This window comes from Bidens hawaiensis, unplaced genomic scaffold (genome assembly GCF_021521415.1).
Source record: "Bidens hawaiensis isolate Kalapana, Puna unplaced genomic scaffold, B.hawaiensis_p1.1 tig00027321_1, whole genome shotgun sequence".
Classification (NCBI taxonomy): domain Eukaryota; kingdom Viridiplantae; phylum Streptophyta; class Magnoliopsida; order Asterales; family Asteraceae; genus Bidens; species Bidens hawaiensis.
The window spans coordinates 112,356-137,156 of record NW_027494417.1 but is presented as its reverse complement, the minus strand read 5'-3'; the positions used below and the strand labels follow the sequence as shown (position 1 = coordinate 137,156).

Genomic DNA, 24,801 nt, shown 5'->3' with positions numbered 1-24,801 from the left:
AATAAGAGCCCATTAGATGGCATAAGAGGAAATGATTTAAATTAGGGAGAATTCCCAAAATAGTCCTCAAGATGAGAGAGAAATCTTAAATAGTCTAAAACTTTTTAAATTTCCAAAATAGTCTCTGGAAACCTATCTGCAGTGTGACATTGGTAATCGTGACCGAGATTTGAGTAGCCAATCACAATCTGACACGTGTAAATGTAACGTGAAAGTTACAACGAAATCTGTCTGCGCCGATAGTTTTCAACCCAAAATCATTTTCTCATAAATTTATCTCCTTCGAAGCATTTCAGGTGAATTTCGTTTTTTTTTTTTGTATAAAAAGAAGAGTTGTCAGAAAAGATGGATTTTGTTACAAATTATTTAAATTCGATGGTTTTTAGATAAAAGTTATATTTTTTTGCATAAAAAGAATAGTTGTCTATAAAACATTTTTGAAAATCACATCCACCACCATTCACCACCACAGCCCACCGCCATCATCAACCACCACCACCACCAACCGCCATTATCCACCACCACCACCCACCGCCATCATCAACCACCACCACCCACCACCACCATCCACCACCACCATCCACCACATTCTTAACACTTGCCATTTAACCTTCACATCGGATTTTTAATACTTTTATGAAAATAATCTAAGAAGATTAAATTCATTGGAAAATTATCGTTTTTTTTAACTTTTTTAAAAATCATCTAACAAGACTAAATTTATTTGAAAAGTATCGTTTTTTTGCAACCTTTTTGAAATTTCTTGTAGGAGACGAAATTCACCTGAAATGCGTCGTAGGAGATGAAGTTTTGAGAAAATGATTTTTGCTTGAAAACTATTGGCGCAGACAGATTTTTTTGTAACTTTCACGTTAACCTTACACATGCCAATCTGTGAGTGGTTAACCAAATCTCACGTCACGAATACAAATGTCATGTTTTAGATAAGTTTCCAGGGACTATTTTGAGAATCTAAAAAGTTTTGGACTGTTTAGGATTTCTCTCTCATCTTGAGGACTATTTTGCGAATTCTCCCTTCCCTTTAAATTATACCGTGAGAAAAGAAGAAAAAAATATACCTTTTACAATTTTACCTCACTTTGAACGTATGGCCGGAAGAAGAAACGACTCGCTGGCGATCGGCATCGATCTCGGAAGAACTTACTCTTGTGTGGCCGTCTGGAAGGATAATCGGGTGGAGATCATAGCTAATGACCAAGGCAACCGAACCACACCTTCCTCTGTTGCTTTCGTTGGCGCCAAGAATCAACTAGCCATGAACCCTGCTAACACTATATTTGGTCAGTCAGTTTACCCCTTCTTTTATTTTTTATTTTTATTTAGTTTCTAGTGAATGCTGGTTATTTTATCGTTAAAAAATACAAAATATATGAAATTGTCAAAAATGGTGCTGCATTCTAAGAAATTCTACCTCAATGTAGGTTCTGGAGTTGTTTTTAAATACTATTTTATTTTAAGCACAATTGCTCATGTTTAGGGTTTTAGGGTTAGGGTTTATCAAAGACATCCGTATATATCACTAATTACGTACACTGCTAACAGTGATTATATATATTTATCAACTATATTACAAACCTTCAACTTCAATTCTGATTTTGTTAGTTGCTTGGTTATACTATATGAAGGGGTATGCACCGGCCTTAACATCGAGCGGGGCGGGTCAACCAACAAGACATAGACAAGAGGCTTGAAATCAGGATGTCATGAAGACACAAAGCCAAAACCTATGCGCAAGCGCATGAAACATCTGCGCGTGGCGCATATCACATACGCGCAAGCGCAAGAAACATCTGTGAGAATAAAGAGAAGACCTTGCGCATCCCCGGGATAGGCGCATAAAGACCGCGCGTAAGCGACACACAACAAATGAGACAATAGTCTAATCCAAATCAGGATAAGGACAACCATGATTGTACTCATCAGGCAACCTTCCAGAATGTATCTTTTAAGGAATAAAGAATGTGCTGATGTTGACAGCTGCCAATGAAGGGTGGACAACTCAGCAAAGCCCATGTGCCACCACGTGATGGCACATGGGTCAGGTGAAATACCTTGGTCAGAGAATAATCAATGAAAAAGCACCAGGTGTCCTAAGTACACGTGGCGCGAAGCAATAGGAGGAGGCCAAAAAGGCCCTAATTGGGCCTGAGCCCAATCATTGGAAACCCTAATACTATAAATACCACACCACCTCCACAGTTGGAGGCAAGCAAGAAAATATATTCCAAGTCCTTTACTCACTTTTACATCCTGATTATCTTCTCCTACAATACCTGATTCTCACACCGGAGGGTTACCCCAAAGAGGACCCCTCTGTCCCTTTCTGAGAGGTAAGCTCACGGTGCTGTTCGTTTTGTAGGTGGAAGAACTCGCATATCGGAAAACCATCGGTGATATAGCACACTCGTACCCGAGGAACTTTAATCGTATACAAGTAAGTCGATACACGTTTCTTCATTGGCGCCATCACCTGTTACAACGGCAACAAAACTACTATTTCATCAATTTTCTCTTCACCATGGTTTCCGGTGTTCGAAACAATGATCAAGTTCCGGAGGATAATGAGCTTGAGGATGTTAATGAGGGACATCAGGTTCTGAGGGCGCCGCGTGACACTGCGCGCACCACCAGTAACCATCCCTTCAACACAACACCTCATAGTCAAACTGAAACTCCCCCAGACGATCTCACGTTCCAAAATCTGACTGGTGCAAAACAAAAAGGACCAATGGGCCCGGAAGTTGAAACCAATGACCCTAAAGAATGGCTCATAAACGAACAACGGTGTTTAATGGACAAATACAATGAGTTGGTAAAACACAAAAAGTTAGCCGATTTAACACAAAGGCTCGCATTTGATAAACAAACCATTCAGGGAACAACAAAAAAGACGCGCGCGCTGGAAGACGGTCATTCTGTTCACACCGAACAAGCTGATATTAGTGATGAGGAAGAGGTGCACAGCATGAAGAAGACGCGAGATACTCATGCAGGAGGTTCACAGCTTCGAGCACACATGCACATAAAACCTGGAGCCAAAGCTGATATGGATTTATACACACCATACAACCCACAAGCGAAAGAGCAAGTGGACGTAACCACACCATATAGGCCAGCCATCTTGGTAAAACATTCAAAATTCGCTGAGCGCATTGCGAAGGCTCCCATCAACACAAAACCAAGATGCCAAGTGGTTTAGGCAAGTACGATGGTACAACAGATCCAGATGATTTCTTACAAGGTTTTTATAACACTGGAAACTTAGAAAGCTGGACGATGCCAACATGGTGTCACATGTTTGCTCGCTGCCTCACGGGCGCAACGCGTGTCTGGTTCGAAAGCTTGCCGACAGGACAAATCGATGGGTTCGAAGAGCTATTGGAAAAGATCCAGGCTCACTTTGTACAGCAGCGCAGACACACGCGCGACCCCGATGACATCATGCACTGCGTACGCAGGAATGATGAAACCATTGAAGACTACATAACTCGTTTCAATCAGGAATCTCTTGCAATTGGAGGCATCACTGAACAACTCTTGCGCGTGGCCTTTATACAAGGTGCGCACAGTGATCAACTCCGCAGAGCTCTCGTGAGCAGAGAAGGCATGCCAACCACTTGGGCTAAGCTTATGGAAGCATCGCGAGTCTTCGCGCGAAATGAAAAACAAATTGCCCAAGACAGAGCAAGAGATAAAGGGCATCAAACAGAAGCACCACGCAACAATGAAAAGAGGCGCAAACAAAACTCTGTATGGTCCAAGTTGCAACAAACCAATTATTCTCCTACAGAAAAGCAAGCACAACAAAGTTCACCCCAACCCCAAAAAGACATTCTTAATCGCGGAGAAGGTGACAAGAAGGAAGGCGGCAGAGAGCCTAACAGACCTCTACCAAGAATATGGACTCCCATCACCAAAACGCCTTCGCAAGTGTTAAGCACAGAGAATGTCCAGTTTAAAAACCCCAGGCCATTACTCCATAAGGGACCACCGAACAGTGGCAAATATTGTGAGTTTCACAAATCCACAGGGCACAACACTGATGCATGCCATCATTTGAAGGATGCGATCGAAAAAGATGTGAAATCAGGCAAGTTGGCTCACCTGGTAAAAAATCCAAGACCAGAGAACGAACAACCAGACGGAGCCTCAGCCAGTAAAAAATTCAAAAGAATCCGTGTAGCTGAAGGAAGAAGGCAAGGGCAAAGATCGAGGAAGAGAAGCGCGCAAATCCAAGGGGATTGGCGTGAGCAACAAGTAATCTTTCCAAGAATCAGAGGAGACCCGTCTATCAGCAGCCCTCTAGTCATCACTGCACACATCGCTCATTATGAGGTGTCAAGAGTCCTGGTGGACACCGGTAGTGAGTCAGACATCATCTATGAGCAATGTTTCAGGAAGTTGGATCCAGCAGACCAAGCAAGGCTTGAAGTTGTGAGTGCACCATTCTCGGGTGTCTCAAACGAAATTATTCACCCCCTAGGTCAGATACAATTCGAACTAACTATGGGGGATGAGAAGCACAAGCGAGCTGAAATTGTCAACTTCCTGGTCTTGCCCACCACTTCATGCCATAGTATGATCTTGGGCAGAGGAACGATTGCCCAATTCAACGCCATACCGTCACCAGCGCATGGCGCGTTGGGGTTCCCAACACCAACAGGAGTAACATTTGTGTACCGAGATCACTTATGCGCAGTAATAAGTATACCTCGAGAGGGGAGAATGAAGCTTCCAGTGGCAAACAACGCGCCAGAGGAATGGATTCTCAACCCAAAATTCCCAGAACAAACAATCACAATCGGAGCTACGATATCAGATGACACAAGAGTGAGAATGAAAAGATTGCTCACAACGTATATGTCAGTCTTCGCGTGGCAACATTCTGATATAACTGGGGTTCCGCGAGACCTGGCGCAGCACTTTCTCAACACATTCAAGTCCGTGGAGCCAATTGCTAAAAAAAAAAGAGTCATGGGAGACGAGAAGACAAAGGCCATGAATGAGCAAGTAGAAGATCTACTGCGCGCGAATATCATTCGCCCAATACGATATCAAACATGGGTAGCCAATCCTGTGATGGTAAAGAAGAGCAATGGGTCATGGAGAATGTGCATTGATTTCAAGGACCTCAACAAGGCGTGTCCAAAAGATTGTTACCCCCTCCCAAACATTGACATGAAGGTGGACTCTGTGGTGCCGTTTAAGCTCAAATGTTTCCTGGATGCCTATAAGGGCTATCACCAAATTCAAATGGCACCACAGGATGAAGACAAGACTGCTTTCAGAACTGACAAGGGTGTTTTCTGTTACACAAAAATGCCCTTTGGTTTGAAGAATGCAGGAGCCACTTACCAAAGACTCATGGATGCAATTTTCAACGAGCAGATTGGAAAAAACTTAGAAGTCTACGTGGATGATTTGGTGATTAAAAGCAGGGAGGAAAAACAAATGCTCAAAGACATCGAAGAAACCCTTCGGCGCCTAAAGGAAGTAAACATGAAGCTCAACCCGAGCAAATGCACATTCGGCGTGGAAGAAGGGAAATTTCTCGGCGTAATGGTCACCAAGGATGGTTTCAAGGTGAACCCAGAGAAGGTGGAGGCTATCCTCGGCATGCCCTCACCATCCACCATGAAGGAAGTTCAAAAATTGAATGGTAGATTGGTATCAATTAACAGGTTCCTAGCAAACCATGCAAGCAAATCTACCCCATTCATTAACACATTGAGAAATTGCTTAAAGAAAAGCCAATTCAAGTGGACGCCTGAGGCCGAGCAAGCTTTCAGTGAGATAAAAGAATGTCTGATAAATCTGCCTGCGCTCACAGCTCCACTACCTGGTGAAACTTTAACGTTGTACTTGTCAGCAGGAGAGCGCGCCATTGGCGCAGTATTATTGGAAGGAGATTCAGTGATTCCAAAGTGCAGGAAGACATCAAGCTGTGGCCTTTTAAGGTCATACAAGGATCCGATGACACCCCAAAGATTGTGGTCACTTACAAAGGTGAAAAAAAAGAGTTTTTGGCTGAACAAGTTTCTTCAATGATTCTTGGAAAGATGAAAGAAATTGCTGACGCCTTTCTTGGAAAGGATGTAACAGATGCTGTGATAACCGTCCTTGCTTACTTCAACGATTCACAACGTCGAGCTACCAAGGACGCTGGTACGATTGCTGGATTAAACGTCATTCGTATGATCAACGAGCCTACAGCAGCAGCAATCGCGTACGGACTAGACAATGAGTCTGATATTGTTGGCAAGGTAAACGTGCTTGTCTTTGATCTTGGCGGTGGCACTTTTGATGTTTCGATAATGACAATTGAGGAAGGGGGTATATTTGAGGTGAAAGCTGTTGGTGACACTCATTTGGGAGGTGAGGATTTTGATAACCACATGGTGGATCACTGTGTGCGAGAATTCAAGAGGAGATGGAAAAAGGACTTGACTGGGAACCAAAGGGCATTGGGGAGGTTGAGATTGGCTTGTGAGAAAGCAAAAAGGATTCTCTCGTATACTACTGTTACATCTATCGATTTGAATTTCTTGCATGAGGGGATTGATTTTTCTATTAAATTTACTCGAGCTAAATTTGAAGAGCTGAACATGGGTTTGTTTAACAAGTGCATTGAGACTTTGGAAACATAGTGATGCGAAGATGAAGAAATCATGTGTGAATCGAGTTATTCTTGTTGGTGGCTCAACTAGGATACCAAAGGTCCAGCTTATGCTGCAGGAGTATTTTGATGGCAGAGGTTTATGCAAAAGTGTAAACCCTGATGAGGCGGTTGCTTACGGTGCAGCCGTCATGGCTTCAAAAGTAAGCGGTGGCAGTGACAAGAGGGTTCAAGATGTTTTGCTACATGATGTCACTCCGTTATCACTTGGTGAAGAACTAAGAGGAAAACGTTTTGATGTTATGATCCCAAGAAACACTCCAATACCTACAAGTAACACCAAACGATACTATACAACTCGTGATAACCAAACTGTCATGAGTTTCAAGGTGTATCAAGGTGAGAGATCAAAATCTACAGATAACCATTTGTTGGGAAAGTTCCGCATTTCTGGAATACCACCTGCTCCCAAAAGAGTCTCTAACGTTATGGAATGCTTTGAAATAGATGCCAACGGTATCTTAACAGTCACTGCCTCGATAATATCCACCGGTAAGATGGAGAAACTTGTAATTTCTAATGAAACTGGAAGACTTTCCAAAGAAGAGATTGAGAAGATGGTAAAGGATGCTGAAAACTACAAACTTGAGGATCAAGAGTTCAAAAAGAAAGCCAAAGCCCATAGTGCACTGGAGGATTGCATATACAAGAAGAAAATAAAGATTGAAGAGCACAGTGTCAAGAATAGTGTGCACCATGAGATCGTGCAGTTGATGAAAAAAGTCATCGATGAAACGACTGAGTGGCTCGAGGACAACCATGCTGCACCTTTTGCTGAGCTTGACCTTAAGAAGGCACACCTTGAATTTGTTTGCAAGCCGGTGTTTCAGGTCTAAGATTATGGTTGCTAAATATTAGAGTCTAAGCTTTTGTTTAACTTTTTGCTCCACTTAATCCGTCATCGATTTAAGCAATTGTTGAATGTTGGATCTAAGTGGATACTAATATTGTAGGTTAAGTTTCGTGACAGTCTGCAGGTAGATGCTTAGACCTCTACTTTTTCTATGACTCATATGTATGAAATTAAATAGTTTATAAGTTAAAAATCTTTCGTATTATAATTTCTTTGTTGTCAAGTATGATTTGATATTACGTGACACATTAATTGATTCATTAACACTAATTGGTGATGTTTTATCTTGTGAAAAGTGGATGTTGCAACAGAGATCTGTGCAGAAGAAAAAAAAAAGACTCTTGTATTGGATTTCATGATTACTTCAAAGTTGTTCATATGTTTTTTGAGTATCCAGAAATGTGATAACTTGTAGAGGATTATATGATACAAAGTTGTGATAGTGGTCATACCATTCCATCGATTTCTTTATAGATAAATTTAGCGTTCACTGAGATACCATTATCGGTTTCTTATGCGTTGGTTTTTCAAGTTAATTCTTACTATAAGATTTGGACTCTTTGATCCTTAGTGTGGCCAGTTTGACCCGTTCAACCACATGGACCATCTATGTAGTTAACTCTACTCTTCCAATTACATATTTAACACTTAAGCCACACTTAAATAAATGTATCTGATAATGTAAAACCAGTTCGTTAAGCTTGCCAAATCACCGTTTTAGCACGTTGAGCTTATGTTTGCACTTTTCTCACCTCGAGCTTAAGCGACAAGAAAGCCACGTGGCCCCTTTGACTTCAGGTGAGCATCAGATCAAACCCATACTGGCCCGGGCCGGAAACAGAAATGCTGATAAATGGGACCGAGGATGGACCACTAGGGGGTGGGTCGGTCGTGCTTTCTTTAGGTTGGTTGGGTTGGGTTGTCAATCGTGTTTGAGCAAGACGGAAATTGTTTAAAGGTTTCCGATTCTGTTGCACCAGGCTACTAATGGCCACTATTCCCATGGTTACAGATTCACATAATAAGTATACAATACAAGTACCACTATCATGGTTACATAAGTACATATACAAGGATTCAAATCCCCGCAATGATTAAATACATATATATCGCTTTCATGGATACAATACGCATTTAAACAACCACTGCCATATTTGTTAGACATAAATTGATTATGAATTGCATGTGTTTTACAAATGAGAGTTGTGAAGGTATATATACAAGTATAGTGTGTATGATCAAGACAAGAGTTGCACCTTTTTTTTATTTTTTGAACGGAGAGTTGCACCTCTTGATCATCAATTGGTAATAACTAATAACCGTTAAAACAGCTATCTACATTAATAATTAATTTTATATATATATATTAATGCATGACATCTGGTAAGTGGATAAACTATTTAGTTCATTATTCACAAAATAATACAGTAATGAATACATAATTTATGACGAATAAAAACTTAACCAACACACCCCTTCAGTATTAACGATAGAAGGACGAATGCAAATGCTGGATTTGAACTCGGAGAATAAACCGAGGACAAGGCTGTCTTTTAGTATATATATCGATGTACCGTAGCTAGCCGTACGTGAAGAACTCGGATGTCATAGACCCGGACGTTGTCCCCAATGCATATATATTACATATGGAATAATTGAAATAATAAATAAAGGATATTTTTTTCTCTTGATCGTTTCAAATATCAGAAACATTATTTACACATGAAATAACTAATGTATATTCATATATGTCTTGTAACCCTATCTGACAATTCATATTTGAAAATCTGTTTGTTGGAGATGTATTTTGCAATTTATCAGTATTTTATTATTCTTTGAATATTAGTGTTATCTAGCTATTAGCTATATTCTAGTATATTTTGAAGTACTAGATAGATATTGGCATATCGACTGTTGTTGCTCATATATAGATAGATACATGCAATCACTTTTACAGTCTTATTATTTCTCCTCAACCCTGAACGTAATGGACGGAAAAGGAATCGAGGCTCCGGCGATCGGCATTGATCTTGGAACAACTTACTCATGTGTTGCCGTTTGGAAGCATAACCGGGTCGAGATCATAACTAATGATCAAGGAAACAGAACCACACCCTCTTCTGTTGCTTTTGCTGATGCAGAGCGTCTCATCGGTGATAGCGCCAAGAATCAACAAACAATGAACCCTGCTAACACCATATACGGTCAGACTATATATTGTTTTTTTTAGTTTCTATTCAATGCTGCTTTTTTTATTTTTAGCCATCATCAAAATAATAGAATATGAATATGATCCTAAGAACTTTCTATTTGAATATTTGTTGTTTATGATTTGACTTATTAAATTGAAATGAAATATTTGCTGATATAGTTTGTTTTAAATCATGGATTTCCAGATGCTAAGCGGTTGATTGGAAGGAGATTCAGTGATTCCAAAGTGCAAGACGACATCAAGTTGTGGCCTTTTAAGGTCGTCAAAGGCTCGGCTGACACACCAAAGGTTGTCGTCACTTACAAAGGTGAAAACAAGGGGTTTTTGGCTGAACAAGTTTCATCAATGATTCTCGGAAAGATGAAAGAAACTGCCGAGGCCTATCTTGGAAAGGAAGTGAAGGATGCCGTGATAACCGTCCCTGCTTACTTCAACGATTCACAACGTCAGGCTACCAAGGATGCTGGTACTATTGCTGGATTAAACGTCATTCGTATGATCAATGAGCCTACAGCAGCTGCAATCGCGTATGGTCTAGACAACAAGTCTGATATCGTTGACAAGATAAACGTGCTTGTCTTTGATCTGGGTGGTGGCACGTTTGATGTTAGTCTAATGACTATTGAGGAAGGTGGTATTTTTGAGGTGAAAGCGGTTGCTGGTGACACGCATTTGGGAGGTGGGGATTTTGATAACCGCATGGTGGATTACTGTGCTCAAGAATTTAAGAGGAGATGGAAAAAGGACTTAACTAGGAACCAAAGAGCATTAGGGAGGTTGAGATTTGCTTGTGAGAAAGCAAAAAGGATTCTCTCATGTGCTACTCAAACATCAATTGATTTGGATTTCTTGCATGAGGGGATTGATTTTTCTATCAAATTCACCCGGGCTAAATTTGAAGAGCTGAACATGGATTCGTTTAATAAGTGCATCGAGACTTTGGATACATGCTTTAGTGATGCAAAGATGAAGAAATCATGTATTGATCAAGTGGTTCTTGTTGGTGGCTCAACTAGGATACCAAAGGTCCAGCATATGCTGCAAGAGTATTTTGATGGTATAAAGTTATGCAAGAGTGTGAACCCCGATGAGGCTGTTGCATATGGTGCAGCGGCTATGGCTGCGAAGGTAAGTGGTTGCAGTGATAAGATTGTTCAAGATGTGATGTTACATGAGGTAACTCCTTTATCACTTGGTGTAAATGTAAAGGGAGGCTTATTAACTGTTATGATCCCGCGAAACACTTCAATACCTAAAAGTGTGGCCGGCATATGCGTTACATCAACCGATAACCAATCTACCATGCTTTTCGAGGTGTATCAAGGTGAAAGATCAAAATCTAAAGACAACCATTTCTTGGGAAAGTTCATCATCTCCGGAATACCACGTGCTCCCAAAGGAGTTGCTAAAGCTACGCTATGCTTTGAAATAGATGTCAACGGTATCCTCACAGTCACCGCCTCAGTAATATCCACCGGTAAGATGAAGAAACTTACAATCACCAATGCGATCGGAAGACTATCCAAAGAAAAGATTGAGAAGATGGTATATGATGCTAAGAAGTACAAAGTTAAGGACCAAGAATTCAAGAAGAAAGCAGAAGCCCACAATGCATTAGAGGATTGCATATACAAGATGAAGAATAAGATAGAAGAGCGTAGTGTCAAGGAGAGTGTGCACCATGAGATCTTGCAGGTAATGAAAAAAGCCATTGACAAAACGAGCAAGTGGCTCAAGGTTAACCAGGCTGCATCATTTGCTGAGCTTCACTCTAAGAAGGTACACCTAGAGTTTGTTCGCAAGTCTCTTTTTTAGGTCTTTTTTTTTTCTTATGGTTTTTCATTATTAGGATCTAAGCTTGTGTTTAGTCTTTTTTTTCCACCTAATCTGTCATCAATATCAACGGTTATTGAATACTGGAATCTAAAATTTGGTTGATGTTTTAATTAGCTCTACTTTTTGTTATGATGTGTGGATATTAATGTTATAATCTTTCGTATTTTGTTGCTTTGTTGTTACGTATGATTTGATGACCATTACTTTGGTTAATGTTTATGGCTCTAATTTCTGTCACCATATTCCATCCATGTCTTGCTTTGTTAAGTTAAGTTTTAATTTCAATCTTTTTTTCTTTGGTTAAATTTAACGGTCACTTAAATATCAATATCGATTTGTTAAATGTATCATGATAAAGATATACACCTACCTATGCATTGGTTTCTTAAATGAATTCTTAAGACACAATTACGAATATTTATTCGGCTAGTAAAACCAGGCATTGTGTTGCAGCAACGAGTTGACGCGCATTCGGTGGGTATTGATTACGTTAGTAAAGGTAGCCTAATAAAACCCAAAATATAAATTGTTGAGTTAACAACTTAACATATAAAAAGATTAGCATACACAAAAATTAAAATATTTAAAACGATAAGATTTTCGGATATCCGTTTCATTATTTTGGATACGGATTCAGATAGTGAAATCCACTATCCGAAATGTTCAAATATCCGACTTTAAACACCCGTAATCACTACCCAATTATCCAACCAAATCCCTTTTACCTACGTATATTGGAGCCTTTCTACATTCTTAAATTATTAATTGTTATTATCCTCTTCCAATTTTACAATGCTCTTCCATGTCCTACAAAAGAGAATGTTTAACCGCAATAGTGTCTCAATTGTGAATACTTGTATAAATTGCCACCATAGTCTTAATCCAAAGAGATGATCTATTGTTTTTAAATTCTAGCCATCATTTAGCTACTAAAGCTATGTTTGTAGCTTTCAAACCAATGATTTCATAACCGAATCAGACAACGAACCGAACGGGTTGCGAGGTCATAGGTTCAATTGGTCGAACCGGCCAAACAACTTCTTTTCTCAAAATTGGCGATTAAGGTTAAAAAATGTTAAATTAGAAAAATATATTTTTTCTATAATAAACCATCAATACACCGTTCTGATTCTCCTATCAGATCAGTGAACCACTCTAAACCTCCAGTTTTATAAAACCAGGCGGCTGTCCGGTTTCAAACACACTATTTCAAACTACCGTCTCCGAGAGCCAAACGGGTAATTTTGGGTAAGTGACAGATAATATGTTATCATTTAATTTAATATTTACTGAAAAAAACAATCCATGTCATCCAACATATGTCCATGTCACATTTCAAAACCAAAAAAGACAATAATAATAAAAAGAGAAAGAAATTGACAACTTTAGCATCACCCCCAAAGACTCATTCTTCATCAACCTTATTCTCTCACTTGAAGAAACCCTGGGAAAAAATTACAGAAATTTACAGAAGCAATAATGATCAACACCAATCACCCATGAAAACAAACTAACAATGAAATGTTATTATTACTATCACACTCAACTCACCTCCCATTTTCTCTTCAAATCCAATAACCCCAAACACCAAACACTTATCGGCGCTAACCACACCTCCGCCCGTTTCTGCTCCCGTTAACCAAATCCAAATCCGACCCGAACCCACTTCACCATGGACCCACCAACCTCTAAACACCGCTTCTTCCGAAACGCCGTCGTTCGGTTCCTCGTATTCTGCCTCCTCATCGTCGGCATCCGGTTCGCTTACGTCATCACCATCCGCGGAGAATCTTGCGTTTCCGGCGATGAATTCTGCTTCTTCTCCGTTAATAATAATAATAATTACAAACTCGTCACCGCCACCGGCGCCGGTGCCGGAGCTTCATCGGTGACGCTACATCCGGCAGCCGAAACATCTCCGGAGTTTCATAAACGGGTGATGTTTTACATAACGGTGTTTCAGGATCTAATCGTTGATGGGTTTTTGTCGACGAGATCGAAGGCGTTGTGCGTTGATACGCCGCTGGGTGATGATGTTTATGCTTTGAAAGAGATCGGAGTTGATGACGCTGTTGGGATTTACAAGAAGGCGATGAAGCCGTTGGTTGTTAACGGGTTCGGGTTTCGCCAGCCGTTTGCGAATAACACGTTTGATTTTATATTCTCGGGTGCGGGTGGATTGGACCGATCGGAGAAAGCAGGGGAGTTCGCGGAGGAAGTCGGCCGGACGCTTAAACCCGAAGGGTATTTTGTTGTGCATACGGCGTCTAAAGATACGTATAGCTTCAATTCTTTTATCGCTTTATTCAATTGTTGTAAATTCGTACACTCGAGACGTATAGATGGGTTTGATTCTGTTCCTGAGATTCATGAAATTGTGATGAAGAAAGAAAGTTATATTAAAATTAAGAAGAAAACGAAACAAGTTTTGAGTAGCAAATGCTCGGTTCCGGGATATAAACAATATTTAGTTAAGAAAGCCGAGCCTTTGATTGTAAACGAGCCTTTGAAACCGTGGATTACGTTGAAGAAAAATATTCAAAATGTGAAGTATTTGTCGTCCATGGTGGATATTAACTTTAAGCAAAGGTACCTTTACATAGATGTCGGTGCTCGGAGCTACGGTTCGAGTATAGCTAGCTGGTTTAAGAAACAATATCCGAAACAAAACAAGACGTTCCACATATACGCGGTAGAAGCAGATAGACATTTTCATAATCAGTATAAGTTAAAAAAAGGTGTTACTTTGTTACCGTATGCTGCGTGGGTCAAGAACGAGACTTTAGTGTTTGAAATCAACCAAACTCCCGGTGATGAAAATGTGGAACAAGGTAGAGGAATGGGTCGGATTCAACCGGTGAAATCAGGTGGCGGGATTGTAGGATCTGTTGATGAGATTCAAGGGTTTGATTTTGCTGAGTGGTTGAAGAACACGGTTTCTGAGAAAGATTTTGTGGTGATGAAGATGGATATTGAAGGGACTGAATTTGATTTGATCCCGAGGTTGATTGAAACAGGAGCTATTTGTTTGATTGATGAGGTTTTTCTTGAATGTCATTATAATCGGTGGCAGAAATGTTGCCCGGGTGTTAGGAGTCCAAAGTACCAGAAAACATATGGGCAATGTTTGGATTTGTTCAAATCGTTAAGACAGCGCGGCGTTCTTGTTCATCAATGGTGGTAACGGGTAATTGGTAAACTCTATACTTTGTTTTTTCTTTTACACTGCAATTGTTGTATTTTTACATGAGTTTCTTTTGCATTGGTTTAGATTTTACTTGAAAGAACAATCACTCAATTGTGTATCATTTTATAATAATGTTAATATTTGTCCTTTACCGTCTTTAAATTATGTTAGAACATCAAGATTCTTCACCTTTAATGCCATTCCTTCGCATTCTCAAGTTTGAGTGACCAAGATTAGCGAAATTTAATGTCTTGTCGAGTGTTTGGAGTTGATAGGGTATGGTTTTCATGGTTCAGTTTTAAGCTAGTTTTAAGCTACCTGAACTAGTCATTGGTTTGGTTTCGTGGCCAGTTTAATTTTTTTAGGTTGATTGGTTTAGGCGTTCTCAAACAGTACTGAACAGTTTGGTTTACGATTTACACTCGAAGTCGATTGTAACAAGGTAAACTGAACTGTAGGGTTTTGGGCTATGTATGTTTTTTTATATCTTAGTTTCATGTTTAAGTATTCAAGTTCGACCTGGTTTTGCTTAATGTTTAACAATATCTTTTAATTATTTGGTCATATTCTTTGCATATGTTATTGTAATAGCCTAAAAGTCCAAAGCATGAAACTAGACGGTTAGTAATGGTTTGGTTTTAGTTTGTTTTAGTTATATATCCAGATGAGCCGAAACCAAAGCTCTTATTTTTTGTTGAGTAAGAGACAGATTTGACAAATACATCACTTGATATGAAATACAAAGTCAAGGTTTAGCCAAGGCTTAGCTCGTGACGTATTTGGTTTTGGTTCTGGTTTTAATGATCGAAGGCATTACTAATAGTTTGGCTTATGATTTAACCCCTAAAATGTCAACCAGACCATTAAAAAAGTTTGCAAATTGATGTTTACAAGTGGTGGTGATTGTTTCACAAGTTTTTTTTTTTTTGTATTTTCGTGTTTTTTTTTTTAATTTTTTTTAAAGTTATTTGATGAGTTTTCAGTATCATCAAGTCTTTAAAGTGGTGGCATGATAATCGTTTCTTTTTCTTTTGGCCCACTTCTTTATGCTTATTCTTGATCTTCCTTGATTAGGGCTAAAGGGTGATTAGATTTGTGTACAAGTTAAAAGCATCAGGTACAAGTTATTCAAGCATTATGAATACAAAGATTTTGTGGGTGATAGATGGGGGTCCAACATAATTATGAATACAAAGATTTTGTGGGTGATAGATGGGGGTCCAAGTTATTCAAGCATTATTCTTGATCTCCCGTCTATTGTCAAAGCTAGGCTGTAATGATGCATGCATATAGGTCGGTAGGTTTGTTCTTTTATGGCCCAAAATTCAAAAGTGATGATTTACATAAATTCATCATTTATGGTTGGACAAATATCAGATATTGTAAGTTAGTTGGCCTTCTGGCACAATAGCATGGGAGTGATGGTTAAGACTTGGGATTCTTGAGGTCTCAGGTTCGAAACCTGACTCAAGGGGGTTTTCTAACAGTGGTGGGTTTCCTCCTTGATGGTGTTCTTGAGTGAGTCAGGCCTGGAGCGTCAAAATCAGTATGGACGGTTGACATCCCGTCTCAGGAAGGCTCACTCAGGTATTGGCGGGGGATCCAAACGCTATTAAAAAAAATAAAAAAAAATTTAGGGTCTTTTGATAGCTTGTTAATAATAGAGTACATCTAAGAGCATTCTCAACTTATTTATCATTCTCACCCCTACTATAAACCATATCTAAGAGCATTCTCAACCTGTCTCATTTTCATGATCTCATCTATGTATAATTGCACTATAAAACTACATTTCATGTTTAATTACATATCTCTATAATTACACTATAAAATATTATATTTCTCTCACCTGCTTAATTATATAATATTTTCTTAAACGCTTATCATTATATCTCTATAATTACACTATAAAACATTAAATTTCTCTCACCTGCTTAATTACATAATATTTTCTTAAACGCTTATCATTATATCTCTATAATTACATTATAAAACATTATATTTTTCTCACCTGCTTAATTACATAATATTTTCTTAAACGCTTATCATTACAGTTTTTTTCCTCATCTACTCACAACTAATTCAACAAATATTAAAAAATAAATAGGGACAAACTTTGTTTCCACCTTAAAATTTACAGTCATATCTGTTCATAATATCACCCTATAATTTGTAAAAGAGAGAGAGAGAGAGAGAGAGAGAGGTTAGTTTATTAGACCATGCATACTCGGGAAGTTATGGAAGCGTTGTGGAGGATAACGTCGGGGGCACACCGCCCTCGCCGGCGTTTTGGGTTTGTTTTTTTTCCTGCGTTTTATATATAACGCGGATGAAGACACGAAAATTAATAAAAAAACAAAATTCTTCTTTATGCAGTCAATATCCGGTGGTTTTCATGGTGGCCGGTGGATTTCATGATGGCCGGAAAAATGGATCCGGTGGATTTCATGGTGGCCGGAACACTGACAGTGGATTTCATGGTCTCCGTTGGCCATGGTGGCCGGAATAATGAACATGGATCCGACACCATGTTCAAATCGAAGAATCTCCGTTGGCCGGAATTCTTCTTCGTTGCCATGAAGTGGTTTTGAAGAGACTGTGTGTGTTTGTGTGTGTGAAGATTGGAGGTGTGTGTGAAGATTGAAGAGACTATGTGGGTTTTATGCTTTTTTAATTTCTATTTTTTTGAATTAAACTATGTGTTTCATGGTGGCCGGAATAACTGGATCCGGTGGGTTTATGGTGGCCGGAATAATTGGATCCGGTGGTGGGTGCAAAAAAGTGTAAATGTGACTGTGCGTCACATGTCGCATAACGCCCATAGGTTAGGCATTATGACTACAACCTTTTTTTTGTAAAAAACCATAACTCTGACTGCGTGCCACGCGACGCAGAACGCTTGGAGGTGGAGCTTTATGACTATTCATGGTCTTAAAAAAGAAAACTTTTAATGATTCATGATTCCTTCTGATAACTAAATTTCAGAGACATGCTATATAAAACTGCGTGCAACTTGTAGGAAGCTTCAAGTTTTATTTTAATTTATTAAGATTTAAGACATTATGTTTCTATGACTTGTTTTATCTTTAAGCTCATGGGCGGATCTATATGTGTGAGTGCGGGTTCACAGGAACCCATTGAGTTTTGGATTTTATATAGAACTCCTATATAAAACATGAGAGTGAACCCACATATAAATTATGAGTGAACACATACTCACAATAGAGCCTTGGTCTAGTGGTAAAAGGCTGTTTTCCTAAACTAAGAACCCGGGTTCAATTCTCACCCAAAGCAGTTTGTTTTTAGAGATTTTAACTCTTTTTAATCATGTATGCTGTACAGATCATCATTATAGTGACTCAGTTTATTTATAATGATTTAACTCTTTTGATGATAAAACAAAACAATAATCATGTGACTAAAAATAATGGTTTGTGATTGTATAATAATTATAGTGTTGATGCATGTAAGCACACAAATACGCATTCGAACCGAGCCGAACCATCGAATTGATCTAAACCGTCAAACCCACCCGAATAGTGAGCCCATTGGAAAAAATTCTTGGATCCGCCACTGTTTAAGCTATATCCTTTTATTAGGGGACCGGGGCATTCATGATACTATCCATGCATCACCTAATCATGCACGATCATCTCATTTCTAGCTTTAAATAGCCACGAACCACAAAATTGTTGGCAGAACTTAATCGTAGTTACCCTAAAAGCTTTTGTTTTTGTTTTATAATATAAAATAAATTAAACAGTTAAATGTAATTAATATTACATAATTGAAATCCGGGAAAATAAAATACGACAATTCAAATAAAAAAATTAAAATACGAAAATTTAAACCAAATGACATTTTTTTGCGATCACGTCGAACAATTTTTTAGGAATGCTCGATGATGTTGTCGTGTCTTCCTCTTCGGCTGACTCGGTGAAATCTTTGAAAAAATGTTGCTACTATCGTTTGAAAAAAAGTTATCAGAATCGTTCGGCGGTATGAATATTTAGAGATCATCGTTAGAGAAACCATAACTCTGACGGCGTGCCAGGTGACGCATAACGCCTGGAGCTAGAGCTTTATGACTACTCATGGTCTTAAAAAAGAAAACTTTTAATGATTCATGATTCCTTCTTATAACTAAATTTCAGAGACATGTTATATAAAACTGCATGCAACTTGTAGGAAGCTTCAAGTTTTATTTTAATTTATTAAGATTTAAGACATTATGTTTCTATGACTTGTTTTATCTTTAAGCTCATGGGCGGATCTATATGTGTGAGTGCGGGTTCACGGGAACCTATTGAGTTTTGAATTTTATATAGAACTCCTATATAAAACATGAGAGTGAACCCACATATAAATTGTGAGTGAACACATACTCACAATAGAGCCTTGGTCTAGTGGTAAAAGGCTGTTTTCCTAAACTAAGAACCCGGGTTCAATTCTCACCCAAAGCAGTTTGTTTTTAGAGATTTTAACTCTTTTTAATCATGTATGCTGTACAGATCATCATTATAGTGACTCAGTTTATTTATAATGATTTAACTCTTTTGATGATAAAACAAAACAATAATCATGTGACAAAAAATAATGGTTTGTTATTGTATAATAATTATAGTGCTGATGCATGTAAGCACACAAATACGCATTCGAACCGAGCCGAACCATCGAATTGATCTAAACCGTCAAACCCACCCGAATAGTGAGCCCACTGGAAAAAATTCTTGGATCCGCCACTGTTTAAGCTATATCCTTTTATTAGGGGACTAGGGCATTCATGATACTATCCCATGCATCACCTAATCATGCACGATCATCTCATTTCTAGCTTTAAATACCCACGAACCACAAAATTGTTGGCAGAACTTAATCGTAGTTACCCTAAAAGCTTTTGATTTTGTTTTATAATATAAAATAAATTAAACAGTTAAATGTAATTAATATTACATAATTGAAATCCGGGAAAATAAAATACGACAATTCAAATAAAAAAAAATTAACATACGAAAATTTAAACCAAATGACATTTTTTGCGATCACGCCGAACAATTTTTTAGGAATGCTCGATGATGTTGTCGTGTCTTCCTCTACGGCTGACTCGGTGAAATCTTTGGAAAAATGTTGCTACTATCGTTTGAAAAAAAGCTATCAGAATCGTTTGGCGGTATGAATATTTAGAGATCATCGTTAGAGAAACCATAACTCTGACGGCGTTCCAGGTGACGCATAACGCTGGAGCTTGAGCTTTATGACTACTCATGGTCTTAAAAAAGAAAACTTTTAATGATTCATGATTCCTTCTTATAACTAAATTTCAGAGACATGTTATATAAAACTGCGTGCAACTTGTAGGAAGCTTCAAGTTTTATTTTAATTTATTAAGATTTAAGACATTATGTTTCTATGACTTGTTTTATCTTTAAGCTCATGGACGGATCTATATGTGTGAGTGCGGGTTCATGAGAACCCATTGAGTTCTGGATTTTATATAGAACTCCTATATAAAACATGAGAGTGAACCCACATATAAATTGTGAGTGAACACATACTCACAATAGAGCCTTGGTCTAGTGGTAAAAGGCTGCTTTCCTAAACTAAGAACCCGGGTTCAATTCTCACCCAAAGCAGTTTGTTTTTAGAGATTTTAACTCTTTTTAATCATGTATGCTGTACAGATCATCATTATAGTGACTCAGTTTATTTATAATGATTTAACTCTTTTGATGATAAAACAAAACAATAATCATGTGACTAAAAATAATGGTTTGTTATTGTATAATAATTATAGTGCTGATGCATGTAAGCACACAAATACGCATTCGAACCGAGCCGAACCATCGAATTGATCTAAACCGTCAAACCCACCCGAATAGTGAGCCCACTAGAAAAAATTGTTGGATCTGCCACTGTTTAAGCTATATCCTTTTATTAGGGGACTGGGGCATTCATGATACTATCCATGCATCACCTAATCATGCACGATCATCTCATTTCTAGCTTTAAATACCCACGAACCACAAAATTGTTGGCAGAACTTAATCGTAGTTACCCTAAAAGCTTTTGTTTTTGTTTTATAATATAAAATAAATTAAACAGTTAAATGTAATTAATATTACATAATTGAAATCCGGGAAAATAAAATACGACAATTCAAATAAAAAAAATTAAAATACGAAAATTTAAACCAAATGACATTTTTTTGCGATCACGCCGAACAATTTTTTAGGAATGCTCGATGATGTTGTCGTGTCTTCCTCTTCGGCTGACTCGGTGAAATCTTTGAAAAAATGTTGCTACTATCGTTTGAAAAAAAGCTATCAGAATCGTTCGGCGGTATGAATATTTAGAGATCATCGTTAGAGAAACTAGCCATTAAGATTTTAGTGAATAAATGGTGTAGGTCTGAGTGAATAAAAACGGTAGAATGTTTGAGTGAATAACAATGGTGAAGGGTTTGTGATATTTTGGTGTTAATAACGTGTGATAAATTAATTATGAATTCATTATAATTCTCCCAACGGTACAATAATCATAAAACATAACTAATTTTATGTGACAAACATTTGCTATGCAATGAAGCCATGCATCATACTTACATGAGATGACAATGATGTTGTCATGTGATTTTAAAGCCATTGACCTTACCCATGTAGATGCGCCGTCGTCTCTAAAAAACGCGCTTATGCACATGATGTGATTATTGCAACGGGTGAAAATGCCTTACAGAGAAACGGTGGGAGGTACCTTAAATCGCCAGAGGGGGTCTTCAAGCATTTTCTAAACTTGATTATAGAAATCTTTAGGGTCCATTTGGTTTAAAGAATTTTCTAGATTTGAAATTTTGAAATTACAATTGGAAGTAACTCAGTTGTTAAAAAATGTGTGTGCAAGATTAAGTTAGGAATATGAAGAGAAATTTAGTTTAACCAATTCTATCATTTTGCTCAAAAACGTGTTTGGTTGGTTAAACTTAGGTGATGGGATCTCAAACTTTTCAAGGAATTCATTAACGATTATTTAACATAACCTTTCAAAAGCGCAACTTTTTCATCTATATCCATTGATCGTTCATGCATGAGGTAGTTCAAGTCTCAAGTTCGTTCACTTCACGTCTCGATCTAATTAAACGAAAGGTGTCTTCAATGTATCAAATTTGCTACTTGATACGAGTTTAGACCAAAAAAACATTTGAAGAATCAAGACCCAAAATTTAGAAATAAAACCTTCGAAAAACAGTACCAATTAACACAACAAAGACAAGAATATAACCTTAGAAGTTAACGAAATGAATTCCTTCTAAACATTCCAATTTCGGTTCCTATCAAAGGTTCCAATCCTCGCAAATTCCATTAATTAAAACATATTTCAAACATTTCAATTCCTTTATGGCATTCTAATGTATTCACAACTCACAAGAATTTAATGAATCAAACACCCTTTAGACTTCTTGAAAGTGTTGTTAGAAACCTTTATACTTTTCAATTGTTTTGCGAACTAAACCTTGGATTTTTCAATTGCTGACTCCAATTGATACCGAAAACGTGTAGATTTCCAGTTGATATCAAAACTTATATTGATCTTTTGAAGTTGACGCCTGAAATGTCAAACTGAAATTGACGTGATTTTTCAAATCAGAATCAATGACCAAACTTTATTTGATTTTTGGAAAATTCTTAAACTGAACACGCTTTAGGTAGATTTTATTTGATTGTGGTAGATTTTATGCATATATATGTGTTCAATTTTAAAGCTTTATTAGGTTACGTATATATGTGTTTGTTAAGTTGTAGATAAAGTATATGTGTTTATTAGGTTGTAGATAAACCTTTTTAGGTAGTGGATAGAGCACCAAAGAGTTTGTATCCCAATAGTATTAAGGTGTTTGTTAACCGTGGTTACCAAAGCGTTTGCAGGAAACCAAGATACACATTAACTTGTTTTCAACTAATTATGATGATATGATATCATTTAAACATATCTTAATATAGATGAACTCTACATGACAAATTTTTATTTTGATTATTAAAAAAAGCCTATTACATGTAAGGCGATATTATGGTACAGAATACATAGGATTTGGCAGTTTAAAGGTTCTATTGCCAACATACTGGCCATGAAGATCACTCCATTGGTCACCTTCATTTCCCCATATTCTATAACCTTGTTCCACCAACTTCCTTCTCAATTCTGATTTGTAAATTATTCCACTTTGCCCTTTGTATGCTTCACTCCTAACATATGTTAAATAACAAGAAATAGAAAGAAATTAATTAAGTTTTACTAACACGGTGCCTATAAATTTTTTCACATTGATAAACACTTGGTCACACTCTAGTAGAGGCCTCATGCAAACTGTGTTTTACCTTTTCACATTTGGTTATTAAGTATCCGTGGGTCTATGAGTTCACTAATAGTAGGTAATCACAGTAAAAATGTTTTTTTTTACCTTAGAATAAGTCGTTCAAAACCGAAGAATCCTTGAAAGTGTAAATTCCGAAGAGTAGGTTGCTCAAACATCGTTTCATCTCTACCCGTGATGAGAAACACCTTAAATCCACGTTCTATTAACTTTTGGAACAATTGCAAGATTGGAGGAATCGCTAGGGATATGCCTCTTGATGCCCATTCTTTAAACGCTTGTGGATCGTATGGATCACATCTACATCAAATACAAACAAATGTAACATGTTAGCAACATTATTGGTTTTAAATCCGATTTAGTACTTTCGAAAAGTAGTCAAACTAAAATCGACAACTTTACCCGAATCTCTTTCCTTTATAATAAAAGACATTTGAAAGACAAGTATCATCAACATCCAAGACCCATGCATCCAAACCATCATGAGACAAAACAATTTCATCAATATAACTATTCATATGTTCAACAATCAAATTTAAATCAGAAAAATATTGGCCACCAAGCATGTAAACTTCAACATCATGGAGACACTGAATTGGGACGGTGCGCCACCCTTGTATGTTGCTAGTCTCCACCGCTAGCCGCCAACTTAAACAATAGCTCGATGGTAACTCCATCAATCGACCACCATACGGTGGGTGATTATAAAGTTTTGTGTTCATAACCATCTTTAATACAACAAATAAAAGGGAACACACTAGGGTTTCTCTTTGATTCTTCATCATGTTGCTAATCAAGTGCCCTTTCACGTTTAATGCATGAGCGTTTTAAAATAAAGTCATTATAAAACACTTAAAATGCCAATTTAAAATTATATGACATACCGGTTTCAAAATGAGAAGTATTGAATCAACAAAGAGTGGTTTCTTTTGCAACTACATATCCCATGCTTATATAGCATTCAAAAGGGAGCATAAAGTATTGTCCTATGATTTTTTTAATAGTAATTATTTTAATATTTTATAAAATATTATCTTGCTTATATAATATAGGTGTTTGAAAAGGAGTCGGAGTAGAAATATGGGGTGTAAATGAGCCAATTGCAAGCTCAGAAAGAGTCAAGCTTAGGCTTAAACTCTTGTATGTTAAACAAGCCGAGTTTAAACTCGGGTAAACTTGGCTTGGCTTGGCTTAGCTCGTGTACAACTGAAATCTAAAATGGAAACACTAAGAGAATATTATTATTGATTCTAATACCCAAGCAATATTTTTTCTTTTTGGAAGGCAACTCTTAAAAAAAAGCAAAAAACAAAAAAACAAAAAACAAAAAACAAAACCTCTTGCAAGTAGCAACTAGCAATAGGCCAAAGGTATAGAAAGCCCATAAGATAAAAATAAAAAAAGAAAACAAAATTACAACGGGAAATTTATGAAATTAAATCTGCACCAAAGCTCTCATTCTAAGCTTGCCCTCTTGCTTATGCTTTTGATCCACAAGAACGAGTATGCTTTAATATCCTTCACAATCGAGCAATCCCTCATTAAATATATTCTCGTTTCTTGCTTTCCATGACAACCAAAGAGGCAAAGATTACGTAATAATTCATAAGTTCTTTTGTAGATTGTTGGAGCGTGTGATTTAGTAAGATGT

General features: G+C 37.6%; 3 protein-coding genes and 1 pseudogene across 3 annotated transcripts; 3 read left to right on the top strand and 1 right to left on the bottom strand.

The window, feature by feature from the left end:
- Positions 1-1,108: 1,108 nt before the first annotated feature.
- Positions 1,109-7,653, top strand: LOC143575251 (heat shock cognate 70 kDa protein-like; annotated as a pseudogene).
- Positions 7,654-9,316: 1,663 nt separating this feature from the next.
- On the top strand, positions 9,317-11,967 carry LOC143575250 (heat shock cognate 70 kDa protein-like). The gene is made up of 2 exons (XM_077059674.1): positions 9,317-9,754; positions 9,947-11,967. Exons 1-2 carry the CDS (start codon positions 9,490-9,492, stop codon positions 11,575-11,577), a joined length of 1,896 nt encoding a protein of 631 aa, XP_076915789.1. The 5' UTR covers positions 9,317-9,489; the 3' UTR covers positions 11,578-11,967.
- A 953-nt stretch (positions 11,968-12,920) lies between these two features.
- LOC143575236 (uncharacterized) lies at positions 12,921-15,002 on the top strand. Its single transcript, XM_077059660.1, has one exon. The coding sequence runs from the start codon at positions 13,271-13,273 to the stop codon at positions 14,780-14,782; it is 1,512 nt and encodes a 503-aa protein (XP_076915775.1). The 5' UTR covers positions 12,921-13,270; the 3' UTR covers positions 14,783-15,002.
- A 7,842-nt stretch (positions 15,003-22,844) lies between these two features.
- Positions 22,845-23,958, bottom strand: LOC143575249 (acid phosphatase 1-like). Its single transcript, XM_077059672.1, has 3 exons — positions 23,553-23,958; positions 23,238-23,450; positions 22,845-23,022 (listed from the first exon to the last, which is right to left on the bottom strand). Exons 1-3 carry the CDS (start codon positions 23,933-23,935, stop codon positions 22,845-22,847), a joined length of 774 nt encoding a protein of 257 aa, XP_076915787.1. The 5' UTR covers positions 23,936-23,958.
- Positions 23,959-24,801: the final 843 nt, after the last annotated feature.

Coding starts and splice junctions, on each gene's coding strand:
- LOC143575250 (XM_077059674.1), top strand. CDS start 9,490: ATGCAATCACTTTTACAGTCTTATTATTTCTCCTCAACCCTGAACGTA. Junction 9,755..9,946: donor CCCTGCTAACACCATATACG/GTCAGACTATAT, acceptor ATGGATTTCCAG/ATGCTAAGCGGTTGATTGGA.
- LOC143575236 (XM_077059660.1), top strand. CDS start 13,271: ATGGACCCACCAACCTCTAAACACCGCTTCTTCCGAAACGCCGTCGTT.
- LOC143575249 (XM_077059672.1), bottom strand. CDS start 23,935: ATGATGAAGAATCAAAGAGAAACCCTAGTGTGTTCCCTTTTATTTGTT. Junction 23,451..23,552: donor TATAAAGGAAAGAGATTCGG/GTAAAGTTGTCG, acceptor TATTTGATGTAG/ATGTGATCCATACGATCCAC. Junction 23,023..23,237: donor TTTGAACGACTTATTCTAAG/GTAAAAAAAAAC, acceptor AACATATGTTAG/GAGTGAAGCATACAAAGGGC.